Consider the following 18,755-nt stretch of genomic DNA (forward strand, 5'->3'; position numbering starts at 1 on the left):
GTTACACATAAAACATTACTTTACTCACCTCACTGATGAATGCATGGTGCACCAGCTCACTGGCCAAGTCCCTGGGACGGTCACCTGGAAGGGGGGAAAAACCCTTTAGTTATGCTTAGAAAATGTCAGCTCTTGCAATACATTTGCTTTAGCACTCTCAAACCACTGACATCCAACTTTAATCTGAATTCTTGGAGCAAGCAGTGTAGCTCAAACTGTTGAATATTACTGTGAAGCACAATAGTAGATCTGATACAAGCTCTTACATGCTCTAAACATACACTTAAAATTAAAAACTTAAAACAACCAACTTACTTGGCAGAACATCACAGCTAAGCTGACGATGAAGCTTGTCGTCCATTTTCAAAAAGAGAGACAGCTAAAGAAATGAAAAATAAAAAGTATTTTATTAACCAGGAGTGATCCATATTTATTTACTGTTCAAGAGATCCATTCAAGAAGAGTGATAAAGTGGAGCAGTAAATACTGAATTACTCACATGACTCCTGGTTCCCTCCTCATTAGCTTCCAAATTACAGTGCATCTGAACAACCTGTGCAAAATGGTTGAAAACAAACACATTGGCACTGACAACATAATTTCGAAGTCATACTAAAACCTAGATTTCTTCATTTTTGTAAGATGTTTTTTAAGCCAACTGAACATTACACACACTAAACATTTTATGATTATCAGACCTACAACAATTGTCTAGAACTTCAAACAGAATCAAAGTAATATACATAAACTGATCATAAAATGAACATTTACATTACATTTAAGGCATTTAGCAGACTTACAAAAGTGCTTTGCTATTTACTTAAGAATAACATCAGCTAGTTTAAATAGGCTAAAATTCAAAGATACCTAATAAATAAATAAAATTAAATGTTCACAATCTTCTCCTGACCCAAAGTCAGTCAAAGCATGTTTAATGTCTATTGTTATGATATTTGCTTCTTTAGTTTTATACGGAAGCTACATGGCTAATGCAGATAATAAATATTTTAATCTTGAACCATTTCATTTCCTTTTTTTTACAACACAAACAGCAAAACAACAACAAAAAAAAAAACAACAAACACAAAACAAAACAAAAAAATATATAATTCCCACTCACTAATTAGGACACCCGATCATACGATGCTACTAGTGCTGAGAGGGTGATGGCTAGATCAAATCAATGATGAGGTCAATGCTTATTGGAGCTGCCGATGCACATATTTTCCGATATCCAATTTTCAAAAAGTGTACATGTCTGTTAATTCTAAATGCTGATACCAATGCAGATAGTTATTATATATATATATATATATATATATATATATATATATATATATATATATATATATATATATATATATATATATATATATATATAGCTTTATATAAATCCACATGGATCAGCTTTACACAGGAATAGAACATTTGTGTAGGGTTACAGTAAAACTTTAGCACAGTAGTTTAGCCTCACCTGAACATTTTATCTAAGCATCCCTCCATCCTAATAACAAACACATCAAATATTGTTTTGAAATATCAGTCTGATGCTGACATTTTTAAAGTAAATATTTGTTAATAATGATTTGATTCCCATCTCAGCACAACACCATCAACTGAAGGTTTTTAGGTATCCAACAGTGGTTCTTTTATGGTGTTACATTAAGGAGCCTTTTTTTGCACATTTATTTTGTATTTGGAACCTTAAGAAGGACTAGACTCTAGTGCACGGCTTGCTATGAGGTATGGGTGTGCAGTCCAGCTGCAGTCTTTTGGTAGATCTTTTTTTTTCACTTCAATGATCAATGCTTGGGTCAGATCAAAAAATGATTATATTTTCATTGACAGAGAACTAAACAGCTTTCCTCATTTCCCTATATTGACCAACTTGGTCTGGTTTTATTGTAAAGGACAGGGGACATTTTGCCACAGCAAATAACAGTAAAACATCTAGGAGGTAAGATTTTCCCAAATGTTTGACGGGTAGCGTACACTGATCCTTGGCCTTCGTATTTCTATTTTTCTTACCTTCCTGGTCTCAGTCTCCTGTGGCTCTGGGGTTGGAGTCTTTACCGTTTCCATGTGCTCCTGAGACAGGGACAGTGCACGGGGAATAGGATGCGGCCTCTGCGAGGCAAAGTTCATTAGGGGGTAGATTCCGTTCCTGGACAAACAGAATGGGTAAAGGGCTACAACTTCACAAATGACCTGAGCAGGACTGAAAATATGATCTCAAATGAAAATATGGCCTTTAAAGTTCCTTAGTCAGCCTCCAGCACTTACTTGACATCCTCCAGGAACTTGTCCAACTCCAGCGGAGAGACATGAGAGTACCTTTCAGATCAGAGAGAAGCCAGTGAAGATCAAGAATGTAATTACAATAGGCAGAACCGTGCCAGAGAGACATGCAGAACCTACTTTAACTGGATTCCAGGCCGGTCGCTATGATTAATCTCTGCCATGATGCCATTTGGGTCAATAGACTTGGTCTTCTCCTCCACACAGTTCTCAGGGAGTAGATCTGTGTTATTGGGGAATTATAAATAGTTAGTTCTTAGGAAAAGACAGCACTGTTAAAGAGCTGAGGAAGAAATACAGATTTCGCATCAACCCCCTTGGACAGATTAAAACTAAATTGGTTGAAACAAAAAGCAAAGAAAATCCACCATGTCCACGTACAAACAGCTTCTACTATAGACATCCACTTACACTGGTTGCTGATGAAGCAGTGGGCAGCCAGCAGTTTTAAGGAATGGACTTCAAACAGCACTCTGTGGAACAGCAGGTCATGAGCTGTAGGCCTCATCTTAGCCTCTGTGCGCACACACGACTGGGTAAACTCCTGCATGCGTCCACAGAGACAGAAGTTTAGCCCATTATTTCTCTAATACCATTTGATGATAATGTATCTGGGTCCACACAATCATAAGATATGTACTAGACACATTCAAAGCAGATGCTTATGAACAACAATTTGGCCAGCAACAGCAGGCAGAACATGGGTAGCAGGCATAGACACAAGCTTGATTCCTCAGAAACAGACTATTTAGGTTACTGTTATGGGATAAAACAGAGGACAAATTCGTTTACCCTCATGAGAGGGTCCTCCAGTGACTGTCCAGCATGTGCAATGGCCTCTTTGGAAACTGCAGTGTCTCCATTGGCCTGAATCTCCAAGACTGCCATCTTGAGTGGAGCAAGAAAAAAAAATGTATAAAAAAAAAAAAAAAAAAAAAAAAAAAAAAAAAAAAAAAATTAATAATAATAATCAGTGGCTGTATGTGTATCGAAGAGTTAATGTTGATGCTCAGTGTTCAGTGTTGTACCTCCAAAGCACAGATGCCAAAGGAATATATATCAATGGAGTAGTCATCCTCTGCAACTGGAGAGAGGGGCAAAGCAAGAGAAGTAAAGGGCTGGAACTAACAGTTATTACCTCGCCTTATAAGTGCATTTCTACTTTTTATTTTTAACATTTGTTTTAACATTCTTCCTAAACTCATTTAAATCTGCCATCAGAGGACTTACTGCCTGTGCATGTCCACATTGGCCACAGAGACATGTAGTAGTATGTAGAACTTGTACAATCTGTTGTTTTCTGTCACTAAAGCAATAATGAGGCTGTCTTTATTGTTGGGTGCGCTGTATGTGTTCTGAATGTGCATGTGAGCTCTTTCAGAGCACAGTATTGATCAGTAAGGATTTGTTGTTGATTTGTTTATTTAGAAACATTAAAAATGTGACAGATTCTAGACTCATACTTCCTTTCATGCATTTGCTTGCTCAAAAAAGGAATTTTGTGACAATGATCCAACAATGCAATGATTTCCAGCTTTTAATGTAATGTGAAGTAAATGCAACAATAGTATAGATCATGGGAATAACACTTATTGTGGTGCTACTTTTTTGTGGCTGCATTCTCCCAATTTGGTACCGACAATTAACCTACTCGTTCAAATCGCCCCCTAGCACTAGCAATGCTCCAGACAGTAGGAGGATAAGGATTTAATGAGTCTCCTCTTATACATGCAAAACTGGCCACCGCCTCTTTTTGAACTACCAGGCAGCAGACAAGCTCAGAGGAAAGAGTCGATTCCCCGACTCTGCCACATCAGCCAACAGACACCTGTGCGGGCCAACATTGTTTAGAAGTGATGAAGGGACAGAGCATTTTTTCTTCTGGTGGTTGATGTGAACATTAACTAAAGCGGCTCATTGTTATCTGCATGATTTCATACACTGCACTGTTGTCACATGATTGACTGATTGAATAATTGCATGAGCATAGTGCAGGTCATCTAATAAAGTGCTCAATGAGTAAACATATATATAGCACCCATTATGAACAAGAGTATTGGGACACACCTCTTGATGATTGAATTCAGGTGTTTCAATCAATCCCATGACCCCATAGCATATACAATCAGCCATGAAGTCTTCCTTTACAATCATTTGTGAAAGAATGGGGCGTTCTAAAGAGCTCACTGAATTGGAGAATTAGATTAAAGCTCCTGTAGGTGTCCCTATATTTTTGTCCATATAGTGTTTATTGTGAACATGCCTCCAAGCATTATTTTTATTTTTTATTTTTTGGCAGACCTAAAGAAAAACAGAGAGCATGAACGACAAAAGATAAAAAGACAGACGAACAGACAGACTGAATTCCTCAGACACTTACGGCCATACTCTGGAGCGAAAAAGTGCTGATTGCGCAGCTCGTCCCGATGTTGGTGCACATTCCCATGGATGGCCTCTGGGAAAACTGAGAACAGCACAGACCAACAGCTTCAACAACAAACAACGCAGTTTGTAGGATTGCTTGTTTATATTTCTTCGTTTATTTGTATGTACACATAAGAAGGGGGTCTGTCCAAACCACAGACAGTAAACACATCTGAAGAGACTCTAAACGCACTAGGTCATGTTCAAAAGTAGCACTCTGGGGATGGATGTGGGGCTTTGGTACTTTCTTGTCTGCTTCACTATGAAACCCGAGATGGAAATAGCAGGAGCGGACTCACAGAAAAGTAACAGCTATAGCTCTAGACATATACAAGACAACTAAACTTCGTGGGTGGAAGGATCTGTTAAAACTACAGACTCATTAATTAATTTGAACATTTGTAGGGAACATCAAACAGTTAATCAATGACACAAAATATATTCCAATTATATATTTAATGCAGGTTTTTGCCAAGACACCTACTATGAGATCTGACCATCACTTTTCAATACATGGCATTCTGGAAGTTAATTTTATTGCTATGACTTCAATAATAGACATCCAGACAGAACAAACACATTGTGTGCATTGTGATCAAGTGTAAATGAGTTGTTTTTATTTTGCTCAGTTAACATGAGAAACTATTAACAAAATAGATACTGGTTAACGTAAGGTGTAAACAACCTTACCGATTCCAAATTTAGGAATGTCTATTCCAAACCTCTGAACAGTACTGTGGACACATTTTCAGAACTTCCCTCCAAAACCAAATCAAGTAAACAAAGACATGTTTGGCATTCCAGGGTTTATTCTTTAGTTCTGCACTCGAGCAGATTTTGCTATTTACAATAATGGCATCTGGCAAAGGCTCTTATCCAGAGACCCAATTTATATTACAACTCCTATTACAGAGGTAGGCTCCTAATGCACCAGGCAAATAAAGCATTAGTAGCATTGCCCAAGGATTCCTACTGATATTACTACATTAACCAATACCATAACATACAACATGCCTACTTCATCACACACTCGGGGCAAGGTGTTCAGTAACAGACTTGCTAATGTATGTTTTAACACTGTGTGACACACGGTTACTTATAAAACCAGGGCTTCCTAATGGGTGCAGTACTGTTTTTAAGCCATGTGACATAAGTATGAAGCATTTATTTGAGATTACTTACAACTCCACATGGTTTGAGGCAAGTGTGTGATGATTTAGGCATGGAGTCGGCACACTGCTAAATAGCAGGCTATAAGCATCCATTATGTATCATGTAGCCAGTACAAAACTAAAAAAAGCAAATCTCTGATGCTAAGCAGGTCATAGATGACCAACTGTACTACTGTTTCTTCTTTAACCCAAGGTTGAAAAATACTTATGGACAGACTGTGACTGCATCGCAGTACAAGATGAACAATCCAGCTGGTGCAAAGAGAACTTACCATTGACAAACAGTCTGTGCCAAACTGTGGAGGAAGACAGAAAACAAAACAAACAAAAAAAACATCACTCAACTTCCAACAGCTGAAGAAAAGAATCTGAATATGTCTTGTTCTTGAACTTTATATAAAAAAAAAAAAACAAAAACAGTGAAAGAGGTAATGCTGCACCTGATCCAATCTTTATGAGGCCATTGTGCTGGATGAAGATGGTGTCGCAGGTCAGGTTTCCATGGATTATGGGCGGATCACAAGAGTGCAGGTAACTAAGGGTAAGAGAAGGATGAAAGATAATGTTTAAAACTGATCATTGTTCCATCCTCAGCTGAACAGAATGAACAACACACCAATCAATGGTTACACATGGTCAAGAACTAATTAACTTGTAGTTGGGTCCAGGTGGTGTGTTCAATAATGCTGCTTTTCTACGGGTAGATTTTCACAAGCACAAGGGCCTTTTAACATTTACAAGCTCTAAGTGACAGTCCACTATATAATTTTCTAGGCAAAAATTAAAATAAAAATGAATACTTACAAAAATAATGGGAATAAAATTTGGCTCAAGACCATAAAATAAAGAACCATATAAGGGAGTAATAGAATTTGTATACGAAACAAGTGTATATGGAAATAAAGAAAAGTGATACAAGCATTGAGCGTATCCTGACATCACAAAAAACTTTATTATGGGCAGCATGGTCTTTGGTATCAAAGGAACTATGTCTGCTGGGAGTGAACATCACATTACACACCAATTTTAACTCATGGCCAAAGAATTCTGTCAAACATTCCTGACAGTGACTATGCTGTGGAAAGTTTTTCGGTCCTGAAAGGCCAGTGTCTAGCATATTTAGTTGATTTCTGCGATTTCTCTTCGGTAAGGAATCTAGCAAATATTATTTGGGCAGTGCTCACTCAGTGGGTAGAGCGCTGAGGGTTGAGGGTTCGAAACCCAGGCATACTGAACTGCCACTGTTGGGCCCTTGAGGAAGACACTTAACCCTCATTGCTCCAGTGCTGTAACACTGAACAGTTCTGTTCTGACCCGGCACAAAGCACAATGAAAAAAGTAGTAAAAGAATTCCACTGACGACTTGTGACTGTAGTTGGTGGAGAGAGCCATGGGTACTGTTCCACAGTCATAAGAAAACCTTGTAATGAACAGATTCACTGATAAGGTTTTCTTACAACACTGATACTGAATGACTGGAATGGTATCTTACCTGAGAGCGGACAAGATCTGTGTGCACCAGCGCTTCCATGCCTAGACACACAACCCACAAAGAGAAAGACACACACAGACAGACACCGAAACACACACAGACAGGGTGAGAAATGGACAGACACGATCATGTGGACAGGACGTGTGGATGTAATAGTGCTGTTGTTCTTTTACCACAGGGGGGTGGTGTATTGCATGTAAAGTCATTCTGAAGAAGAGGAACCGGGAGGACTCCCAGAACGTCCTACCTTAACATTCATCGTCTTGTGGTTTTTCTTGGTTTTCTTTAGAAACTGCTTCAGACTTCCAGACGACATGTACTCAGTGATGAAAATGACCTGTGGAAGGAGGTCAGAAACGTTGTAATGCTTGGGTTCTCTTCATTTGTTGACTAATTTTAGAGTAACACAGAAATAAGCGTTCTAGTTTATAGCGGTCTCACCCTGGCTCGGTTCTCTCTTGTGTCCAACCAGTATTTGTGAAATTTGACAATGTTGGGATGCTCCACCTGCATCAGGTTCTCAAACATTTCCCTGATTCTGTCCTACAAACAAAAACACGCACAAACATCAGTACTACACAGAGTGCACAGAGGGCATAGACAGCAGAAGGAGAGTTGTAGGTGTTCATATACTGTGCAAAAGCTTGTTGAATCCATTGTACAGTGTAATATTAATTATCATCATCATCATCATCAAGTCAGTGAACATGTCTGTTACCTCATGGGCCTTGAAGACCTTCTTGTCAGAGAACTGAACCTCATTCCACACCACCTCCACCCCTTCCTCTGTGTCCATGGCCAAGGAAGCGCTTTCGATGCCGGGAACATTGCCCTGACTTACCTGCCCAGGAAAGGAGGGAAAGTAGAGGAAAGGAAAAATAGAAAGAGAAGAAAAGAAGAAAGTTTAGGGTTTGATGACGGCCTTACATTATATAAAATATATTTATGTCTCAATTTTACAGGAGTCTTAATTTTATATGATGGATATGAAATATTATTAATGAACCCACTTGTCAGTTTGTAAGCAGACAGAGATATATTGGTATGGTTTGAACCTGAACGTGAACAGAGTCTTGTTTTTCAGAAAGAAAACAACTTTGGCAGGTCTGCTACAGTTCAACATGGGAACAGCTTGATTTGATCCAGCTCATATAGTACATAAACCAAATGGAAATGAAGTTAACCTCATAACTCATACCTAATTATGCTATTACATTTAAATACTGTAAAAAATAACTAAGAATTCAAGACTTCTTAGAACAGTGCTCCTTTCTTTGGCCTGTTCCTGCCAGCGACTGAGCTCAAAGTACGATAGAACGGTCAATAAATATGTAAGCTCTGTCCAGTCTGAACAAAAACAGCATGTATCAACTCACCCAACACTACAGAAACATGCCCTCCCCTGCCGGTTTTTCCATTCGAAGTCACCCCATTTATAAACAAAACATGGCCTGCACTGCTTTTGCAGAAGGGCAGTTTGAGTGGTCTGCATACAATCCCAATGTGGTCCTCTCACGCTGAGGAACATCTGCTCTGGGACTGAAGCTTTCAGTTCCTAATGCATACTAATTTTTTGCACGTTCACTGTAAGGGCCGGTCCATTTAGATGAAGGGCACTGAAGGGCACGGGCTGGTGTGAAATGTTTGCAGAGTGAGAGTGTGCATTAATTATAAAATACAGCACACATTCAAAGAGGTCAAGCAGTCCATTAAACCTGACCTTGTGCATGCAGAATGGGACCACTGTGTACAAAGGGTGCCTTAGACTGAGGAGCCACGTTTTCTTGGAAATGTGTAATTTTCCTTGAGTTTACAGTATCCTACAGCTTTAGGAAATCGGTGGCTGTACAATTAGTCTTAAACTGACAGAGAGGGTCTGATCTACCCAAAAACAAACAAAACAAAAAATTCTCACACAATGACTGTTAATGGCAGGCCGCTGAGCGCACTGGCTATTAGCAGCCCTCAGTGAGGGCCTGGCTTAAGGGTGGCTACTGCGGAGATGGTTCAAGCACTGTATAGTTATCGGACCACCTGAAGAGAAAATAAGCTCCTGCACACAGAAAAACACAGAGCAGGGGGCAGTGGGCGGTGGGGGATTTCCGCACACTTTAATGCTACTATTTAGAAGCTGAACCCTTAAGCTGTATGTCAAGTGAAATTGGGATTTTTGGTCTATGCAATTTAGATAATCACAAACAGACTTAATTTCTGTTTAGGAGTATCCATTTGGCAAATAAAAGCGCTCTCACCAAACACAGCTGTTCCCTGAGTAAGAAAGGGAATATTACAACTAATCAGACATTTTTCAGTCAGTTACTTTCAAGGGACACACTATTCTACACAATTTCCCCCTTTAGCCCAAATGTAGTTCAACATATTTGCAGTTCAAGATCAAGATGTTCAGTTGAGCCTTTTCAGTTTCATTTTGGTTCCACAAGGCTAATGTAAAAAGAGTTCATAAACCATTACTTGCAACAATCAAACCAGATTAGCCTCTACTGTTAAACTATTAAGCCATTAAAATAATTTACTGTGATTAGTCTGTGTAGGTCTTATGTGCTCAGATTTCACCCTACCAATGTTGGGTGCATTTTTATGGCTCTTTAAGTGAACCAAACAGGCTTCATCATAACATATAGATTACTTTTAAACAATAAATGTTCATTCTAAATTCATCGATTTCCAGAGAGACCATTAGGCGCTGCTAAAACAGTAACTTTACAGGAGAAGGAAGAAACTTTTCCTAATTTTCAATGGAAGTCAGTGTAAAAATGTAATTCCAATTTATTTTGGGGGGAAAAAAAAAATGGAGATAAAGTTTGTGTGACATGATATTTAACCCCCTTGTGCCACAAAAGCATATCTGACCATTTGAGGCATGGACCCAAGTCACAAGACCGAGTCTTGCAAGTTGTGAGTTAAAGCCTCCACTGATCGCATCAAGCAGCAATTGCCCTTTTGTGGATCGCTGTAGATACAGACCACTACATACCAGAAACAGCCTGCGGATATCTTGGAGATTCTCCAACCCAATCATCTTGTCATCACAATCTTGCATCTGTCATTCATTCAAGCTCATGTATTCTCAGATTTATCCATAGGTTTCCTGCAACCACTGTTCAGAGTAGTCAACAGAAGTCACTCAAGGCCCACTTTAAAAGTTAAGAGATGTTGTAAGGATGTCCAGATCTGATCCATTTAGTAGAGATCAGGGCTGATTCAGGCATAGTATAAAGGATCAGGTACCGCCTATTTTAATCCCAATACAGAGTCTTTAGAGTCTTTGTTTTAACCATGGCGTACAGAGCGGCATCTGGTGGCCTCAGGGCGCCATTAACAGACATTATGCCCTGCCAGCTGCAGTAAGGGACAAAATAACTGGATCAGAACATCCCCAACTTCAAATTAGCATTACAAAAGATAATGCTATTAATATGTTATCACAATAATTTAGCAAAGCTTTTATATTAACCTTCCAACTCAAACACATTAATTAGTTAAATCATCCTAAACAGACTTGTGTGTGTGTGTGTATAATACACGGTTATCTACGCTATGCACCATGTGCAATGCACTGTACTTCTGTTTATGTTTCACAGATATTGTTTGTAATGGAGTCTCAGAGACCACTTAGGTAGTCTTTTCTTTAACAGTCCTGATTATGACTACAATATGTCAAAGAACAACCCCTGATAGACAACCTAATAACAATCCTGCAGCCATAATACCACTCCTGATCTACAAAAGCCATCAAGTACAGACACGCAACCTCCCAGTCTTCTACATTTGGAGGGAATTAATTCTCTCTCTACTGGTTACATGGGCAAAAGGAAGAATTCACAACACAGGCCCAGCCGGAGGGCCTTCTTCTTCTCAGCTGACACAACACGCAATCATGGGTAATGGAAGCCCTCTCATTAGCCCTTTGTAAGAGCTATAACTTTCTGGAATCTGTGACGCAAGGGCTGTATGTATACCATCAGGAATTATCGGATTACAGCCCATTTGTTGTTTGTGAAGGCAACCACTGTCGTTGCACCAAAGTAAACTCTAGAAGCCTGTTAAAATAGACTCAAACTCCCAGAAGGTCCAATAACTGGGAACAGTATTCTAATAAACGCAGTCAGTAAACCAAGCCTTTAGCTCTCGGCCCTTGTAAATCCTCCTGCTATGAACCAATGCAACTGCTCTCCTAATAAAAACAAAAAGACTACTACCTTCATTTCCTGCCCTGACATGCTCTCTTTCCCTTGGTATCATGGATTGGCCTACACTGTCAGACCCTCCTATTACAGTTTACGCATTATGAATTATGCAGCTCAATCACTGGAAAAGACTGTTCTTCCACTATTAGCCTGGGAGTGTGTAAGAGCTAAGGGAGTCAGAGTTAGAGTATGCCTTCAGGCGTTCATGAATCACAGCTTCGTCATGCTGCTGCAGGTCGTCTCACACTGTCTGGTGGCATCTGCGTGTTGGAATTCATGGCTTTTTCTTTTTTTTTCCTTTCTGATGTGATAGTGCAACTTCTCCAGGTCATAAAAACCAAAACATATACACACATATATATATATATATATATATATATATATATATATATATATATATACACAAAGTTCTATGGGCAGTTGTGTCAAAAAGAACATTTGACTGGTACTGTATATCCTCATTCAGGCTAGTCTTGCACCAAATGAATATGGAATTCTGTAAACCTGGAAGTACCTTGGCCCTCCCACAACATAGGCCTCCTCAGAGAGGACAAGGAGCCTTTTTGCATGCTGTGGCCGTCCTCGTATTGATGGGAAAGGCGACCCGCCTCTCTGGAGCCGTCCAATCCACAAAGTCCTGACTGTAGCTGATGGACGAGGTACTCCCCCGTCTCTCTGTAGCCACAGTTGTTGTTTTGTTGTTGTTTTTTCCACATGAGACCTCTGCTTGGCGGTACCATCAGAACAATGTAGGTTGTGTAACCGTTCAGGCAAGACGGAGCGCTCGGAAGCTCTGCTCCAGATGTGAAAACAAACAGCCCTTGTTAGCAAGAATGGCGTCGTCACTCAAGCTGACAGAACGGGCGCAATTTTTAGCACTGGTGCCCAGTGGTCTGGGGTGTGTATGGCTTCCCTGAAGGCAACAGTGTGGTGAAAATCACATTTACACAATTTCTCCCAAAATGTACTTCAACTGAACCTAGCAAGCAAACATTGCTTCAAGGCAAATGTATCCAACATGTTACTGAAGTTTAGATCCTACCAATTAGCATCGCACTTTTGGCCACCCTTCTGTTCAGATGCCCAGTTTGCACAGTGCTAATTGGTGGAGTATCAGCTTTCATTACTTGTTAGCAACATTAGCCTAGTAGCTACACCGCAAAACAAAGAGGTCATCTTGGCTGAAAGGCTACTTTTGGAATACTCAGAAAAAGGGTAGCTTTGGCTTTTCTCTGAAATATTGCTTGAAAGTAGGCCCAGCACTTCCTGGAGAACAAGAAAGGTTGCAAAACAGTTGTTGGCAGATCCTGCTGCAGCTCCCCTCTTGCCATGCCCCCCCGTCGGCCCCCTTTAAACAGGAACCCAGTCACGCCAATGCACAGTAGCAGTACTCGAGGTTGAGTCAGGCTATCTATTTCTAGGCTGAGAGAGAGCCTTCTTAAAAACAGCCTTATTTTCTCAGGGTGTTCTGCACTTTCAGGCTACACAGCAGACATCTCTGTATGGCAGAACGCTGGCGGCCAAGAACAAGAAAACAAGAAAATGCTCCATCCTGCCAAACGTTTGGACACGTGTAGTCTTAGGTGTGTTTTGTCTTTATTTTAGAACAACAGCAAAGACACAAAAATATGAAATCACGTTCGTAATTTCAACCATCAATAATACTGGCCTTGTTGAGGGCCACCCGATCTTATTATAGCTGAACTTCTTTCATGCATCAACAAATTTTACAAATGAATTTTTCATGAGATACACTTAGTAATAAGGGTAATGTAATGCATGTGGGTCAATATTTTTAGCATTTAAAATAACCTATAATCAATAACATTTTAAATATTTGCCTCAGAAATATCTATATCAGCTATAACCACTGACGGGTGAAGTCTGGTTTAAAGGGCACCTGTTAAGGGGTTAAATCTACGTATTATGCAGTGACGACTGGGTCAGAACATATCCAAAACATCAGACAGGACGTGTGGGGAGTTTCCAGTATGCAGTGGTCAGGACCTACCAAAAGTGCTGCAAAGGACAACTAGGGAACCGGTGACAAGGTCAAGGGCCCCCAAAGCTCACTGAGGCAATCCATGGAGGCCCCACCGCACAGTTTACATGATTTAAAGGATGTGCTGCCAACATCTTGGTGCCAGATGCCACAGGACACCTTCTGAGGTCTTGTGGAATACTCTGAAGGTACCCTGTGGGGGAACAACACAATCTTATGCAAGTGGTTTTAATGTTATGGCTGATTGGTATAAATCCATAAATATGCATCGTGTTCTAAAGCACATTTAAGTACAGGTTTCTCAAACAGGAGTGTCCAGACTTTTGACTGCTGCTCCAAGACCATTTAGCTCACATCAGTATCATATTACAAATATAACAGTAGCAGCAGCAAAGCAGCAGACCCAGAGCGGAGCTGAATGTCTGAGTAACTACTGTAAACCTGACCGTAATTCACACACTTGGCAGCTATTCCCAGTGCACTCTCTACGTGGAGCCACTGATCTCTCACTCTCACACTAATCAAGCTTCTCGTTATCTTTACAGCTTATCGACTGCATTTCACCACTTCCACAAAGTTCCCTCCCAAAAAGTGCTGATAGAGCAGAAGCATGGCTTTTTCTATCGTTTCCTCTGGGGCGTTCCACTTTCACAGCGAGCCACCCTTTCATCTTTCCTTTATGTCGGAAATGGAAAAGCTGTCGGCACAAACAGCCGGCAGAAAAAAGGGACGGGAACAGGTTTGAGTTAGTACAGTGCTGAATAGCCTGGGAATTATGCACAGATTTACGTGAAAAGGTGTCACTGGCCAAATTAAGCTCGCCAATCCTGGTTCGTAAAGATTCACTCGATAATCGTGATTATGAGCTCTTCCATGAAGTCAGAAATCTAAAGTTGATCATGGAAAAATTATATTCAATATGGGGATATCTGTGATATTTAGTCAATATGTGATATTTGCTTTCATGTGCATTAGGGCGGTTCTTTGGAAAGAACCTTCCGATCTGCACCAAGAGCCCTTCCAGCTTCGGCTCAGCTCGACCAGACATCCCTCAAAATCCACGGAAGACAAGCGTCCAGGCTTTTTTCTGTCCTGGCCCCAAAATGGTGGAACGAGCTTCCCCTGGGTGTCCGAACGGTAGTCGCTCGCTGTCTTCAAACGCAGACTGAAGACCCACCTCTTCTGAGAATACTTGGGCGAATAGCAGAGTGGTCCTCTTACTGACTTGTGTTTAGTAGTGTCTAAACTTGGAGGTCTCTTTGAATTTTTCGCCTTTTTAAACTAGCTGAGGTTTTTCTTGGGTAAATAGCAAAGCACTTTTGTAAGTCGCTCTGGAAAAGAGCATCTGCTAAATGCCTTAAATGTAAATGTAACCTGACGATACGATACACATCACGATACAGGGGTTATGATTCAATATACTGTGATATATTGCACAACACAGCACAGAATGAACCACTGTCTGACACCAATCTTTACACGTAAACAATAATAAAATTACAAAAATGCTGTGTTTGAGAACTGATACAGTATTGCAAAACATAATATTGCGATACTCAAGTACTGATTTCGTTTTTTTTCCTTTCAATGTCGATACATAAACAGTAACAGTAAGGTCTAGAAAAGTAAGGATTTACGGAGTTCTTTACATTTTGCTGCAACGACAGATTTCAACTTCTAAAGCACATCTTTTCCTCAGTCTGCTGGAAGGCAGAGAGAGCAAGAGAGAGACAGAAAGCCCGAATGCAGCTCTTATGTAATGCTGAGGTCTTTAAAGCCAGAGCAGATAATGCTGCAGCCGCCTCAGCAGGACCCACACTGGACGGGACTGCTTAATGATTCACTGGCTTTGTCCTTCAAACTTGGACGACAAGGTTTTAACAGACAGACATAAAACAAAGTTCCCATGTCAAAATATAATTGGCTGAGCCACGTTCAAAGCTGTTGTAAAACATTCCACATGTGCACACACACACACACACACACACACACACACACACACACACACACACACACACACACACACACACACACACACACAAACTAGGGCTGTGTGTCAAAACCTGATCACTGACACAGGTATGACACACTGACTGGCTGTTTAAATTACATTCTGCATCAACATCAGTTTCTGTACTTTTTACAATGATTTTTTTAGTTTTTTACACAATTGCTAAACCTGGACGCTCCACTGATTGTGCTGGTGTCGGGATGTTGTACTGTCAAAACAGTTGCACACATTGAGAAACTTCAAATACACCAGATGCTCAGCAGGATTTGTCTAAATATAGTCAGAGAAACAAAAAGAATAGAGAAACAGAAAGATAAGAGGAAGTGATGTGCCAGCTACGCAAAATCCTGATGCAGGAGAGGCTATGGGGATACCAGCATGTCCATGCAGACTACAGATGAAGGCATTATACAGACAGACAGATAGGGAGACAGAGAGAGAGACAGAGAGAGAGACAGAGAGAGAGACAGAGAGAGAGACAGAGAGAGAGACAGAGAGAGAGACAGAGAGAGAGAGAGAGAAAGAGACAGAGAGAAAGAGACAGAGAGAAAGAGACAGAGAGAGAGCGAGAGTTCTGTAAAGGAAGAGACTGGAGGAAGAGTGATGTAATGTTGGTCATTTCAACGTGGCGTCAGTCACCGCTCTCGCGCCTCATGAATGCCCTGTATTGTGGCAGAGCAGCCGTAGGAGGCCACTATCGCTCCCACCTCAATGACACAGCTCTGCTCCAGGTTGCCATGTTCTGGCACTTAGTCAAAGTCCTAAGACATCAGACCCAGCAGTAATTGTGCACTTTCTGAGCACTAAAACACTCAGCCTGCGGCTTTTGTACTTAAAACATTGTGCACAGACAGGGCCGCATCTCACCGGTTGGTGGGGTGGAAATGTTATGGACCTAGAGGGGAAAGACTTTATGCTTATGGGTCTCCCCAGACTGTTGCGTAAGACAGAATCAGTTTCCCACAACAGATGTGGTCAGAAAAGGCAGCAGGTTATGACTTAGATCTAAAGTCAGACCTATTCACAGTTTGCATTAAGCTTATGTTTTATGAAAATAGCATTTGCGAGCATTACTAACCCTTTTCATTATGAAGGCCCTACCCTCACAACTACATGACATTGCATATCTTTAAAAATAAGTTGCTAATGAATAGCATGTTTAAAGATCTAAGCAGGGGAACTGCATTATGAGGGTATACAGTGCAACGGACTAAGAGGGGGGGAGGTACAAATATATATTTGAACTCAAGGTGAAGTAAATGTGAAGAAGAGGAGCTTCTCATCATCAGGGCTGTTTTGGACCGGTTGAAAAGGGTCCAGTTCTTTTCAGTTTTCTCACAAAAGTATGTCACTCACATTTCTTTAAGACAACTGAGGAAATGGGATTTGAGGTCATATGTAAACAGTTCCATTTCCAGCACATTCAAATGTTGTAAAAGTACGTTACTGGAAACTACAGCTGAGATTTATGGCATCTCCATTTGCTAATACGTTAGCCAAAGTTGCCACAAAGTAACACGTTTTATCACAATATGACACATTCGGACATAATTTGATTCAGAGTTGGGTAAAATAATATTTCTTGTTATCGGGGTAATAATATAATGTCATCTATACTTCAGAATGCAGGTTTTCTAGTTTCATTACATGTAGGCCTGTCACAGTAACTACCAGAAATTATTGTGTTTGCATTTAAAAGATAATTTAATGCCACTGATATAAAGCATAGTACTGTAATTACACCCTTTTGAAGAGCAATGAACTTTTGATCTTTGCGAATATTCAGACATTGGAATTGAAACATAAAAAGGTTTTAATCTCAAATAAATAAAACATGAATAAATTAACACCATTCTATCCACAATAACTCAATAATGTAATTATTGTGACAGGCCTAACAGCAAGTTAGTATTAGTCAGAAAACTAAAATATTTTAAAGTTGCATAACAGTAACATTTCATACGCATTGTGCTATAGTTACGCATTTCATCTACCCCTATTTAACACCACACAACACAACAAACAAAACACTAAGGTGCAGAAAACCATTTTGGAGACACAATACATTGCATTGCTACAGTCCCTAAAAGGTCAGGAGCAGAAATCACCAGCTATAGAACTTTGGAAGTCGCAAATACGTTCAAGAAAACAAGCATCAAGAAAAAGCATCTCCAGCAGGCACAGTGAGGTCAACAGTAACTGATAACAGATTTAACATGATTTTGCCTATTGTACACACACTGCATTGTATCACTCAAACAGTAAACCATACTCTTTTGTTTAGACCATTAGTGCAAATAGATGGAACAGGCCCAGATTATAGAGAGATTAGATTGTGGCGGAAAAAAGACTGGGATTTTATATAATCCGTGTGTGTGTGTGTGTGTGTGTGTGTGTGTGTGTGTGTGTGAGTGATGGAAATTCTGGGCTGGCTGATTGTGCAGTCTGGTTGAAATGGTTATGCAACTGTGGTCATCTCCTGTCACCTATGCACTCGGAGGTGAAAAAATTGAAAAAAAAAAATAAATAGAAAGAAATAGAAAGAAAATATTAAAAAACAAAACAAACAAAAAGAAATGCATAAACCAGTATGCATATGTGCATATCCACTTGCTCTCGCTCTCTCTCCCACACACACATACACGCACAAACACACACCCCTCATAATCCTGATTGACCCATGTGAACTGAAGCAACCATCTGGTCTTCAGAACCGACTGGCCCCATGTCATAGGGACTGTGCCAGGCTGTAATCAGATAGAGATACTTTCTTAGAGAAACTTCAGATTAATGAGGTCTGTTCAACAAAACTAGTAAAACACTTACATTTAAAGTAAATGAATGTTACATAAAATGTCCTAATATACCAAAGTGCAAACTGGTACATCTGATCAGATGTAGCATTTAAAGCGCCTGTCTAATACTGTGTAGGTTACCCTCATGCTACCAAAACAACTCTGATTCATTGACGCATTTACTCCACAACAGACCACAGACACTAGCAACTTTTTCAGCAGTTTGTGCTTCAGTAGCTCTCTGGTGGAATCAGATCAGACGGGCTAGCCTTCGCTCCTCGGGCACATCAATAAGCATCAGGCGCCCATGACCCTGTTGCTGGTTCCCCGACTGTCTGTCCTTGGAAGGCACT

General features: G+C 40.3%; 1 protein-coding gene across 1 annotated transcript in view; it reads right to left on the minus strand.

Moving 5' to 3' along the window:
- The window catches only part of nrbp2a (nuclear receptor binding protein 2a), a 35,856-nt gene that overhangs the window by 3,533 nt on the left and 13,568 nt on the right, over window positions 1–18,755 (minus strand). Inside the window, exons 2-17 of the mRNA XM_072688196.1 lie at window positions 8,105–8,227; window positions 7,828–7,929; window positions 7,634–7,723; window positions 7,387–7,427; window positions 6,335–6,429; window positions 6,167–6,190; window positions 4,679–4,762; window positions 3,327–3,382; window positions 3,091–3,186; window positions 2,710–2,842; window positions 2,419–2,521; window positions 2,284–2,334; window positions 2,029–2,164; window positions 500–553; window positions 316–379; window positions 29–84 (exon numbers count right to left, since the gene is read on the minus strand). Coding sequence (XP_072544297.1) covers window positions 29–84; window positions 316–379; window positions 500–553; window positions 2,029–2,164; window positions 2,284–2,334; window positions 2,419–2,521; window positions 2,710–2,842; window positions 3,091–3,186; window positions 3,327–3,382; window positions 4,679–4,762; window positions 6,167–6,190; window positions 6,335–6,429; window positions 7,387–7,427; window positions 7,634–7,723; window positions 7,828–7,929; window positions 8,105–8,227 — 1,308 coding nt within the window. The remainder of the gene's footprint in view (window positions 1–28; window positions 85–315; window positions 380–499; window positions 554–2,028; window positions 2,165–2,283; window positions 2,335–2,418; window positions 2,522–2,709; window positions 2,843–3,090; window positions 3,187–3,326; window positions 3,383–4,678; window positions 4,763–6,166; window positions 6,191–6,334; window positions 6,430–7,386; window positions 7,428–7,633; window positions 7,724–7,827; window positions 7,930–8,104; window positions 8,228–18,755) is intronic.

Source organism: Salminus brasiliensis, chromosome 9, assembly GCF_030463535.1.
Source record: "Salminus brasiliensis chromosome 9, fSalBra1.hap2, whole genome shotgun sequence".
NCBI classification, from domain to species: domain Eukaryota; kingdom Metazoa; phylum Chordata; class Actinopteri; order Characiformes; family Bryconidae; genus Salminus; species Salminus brasiliensis.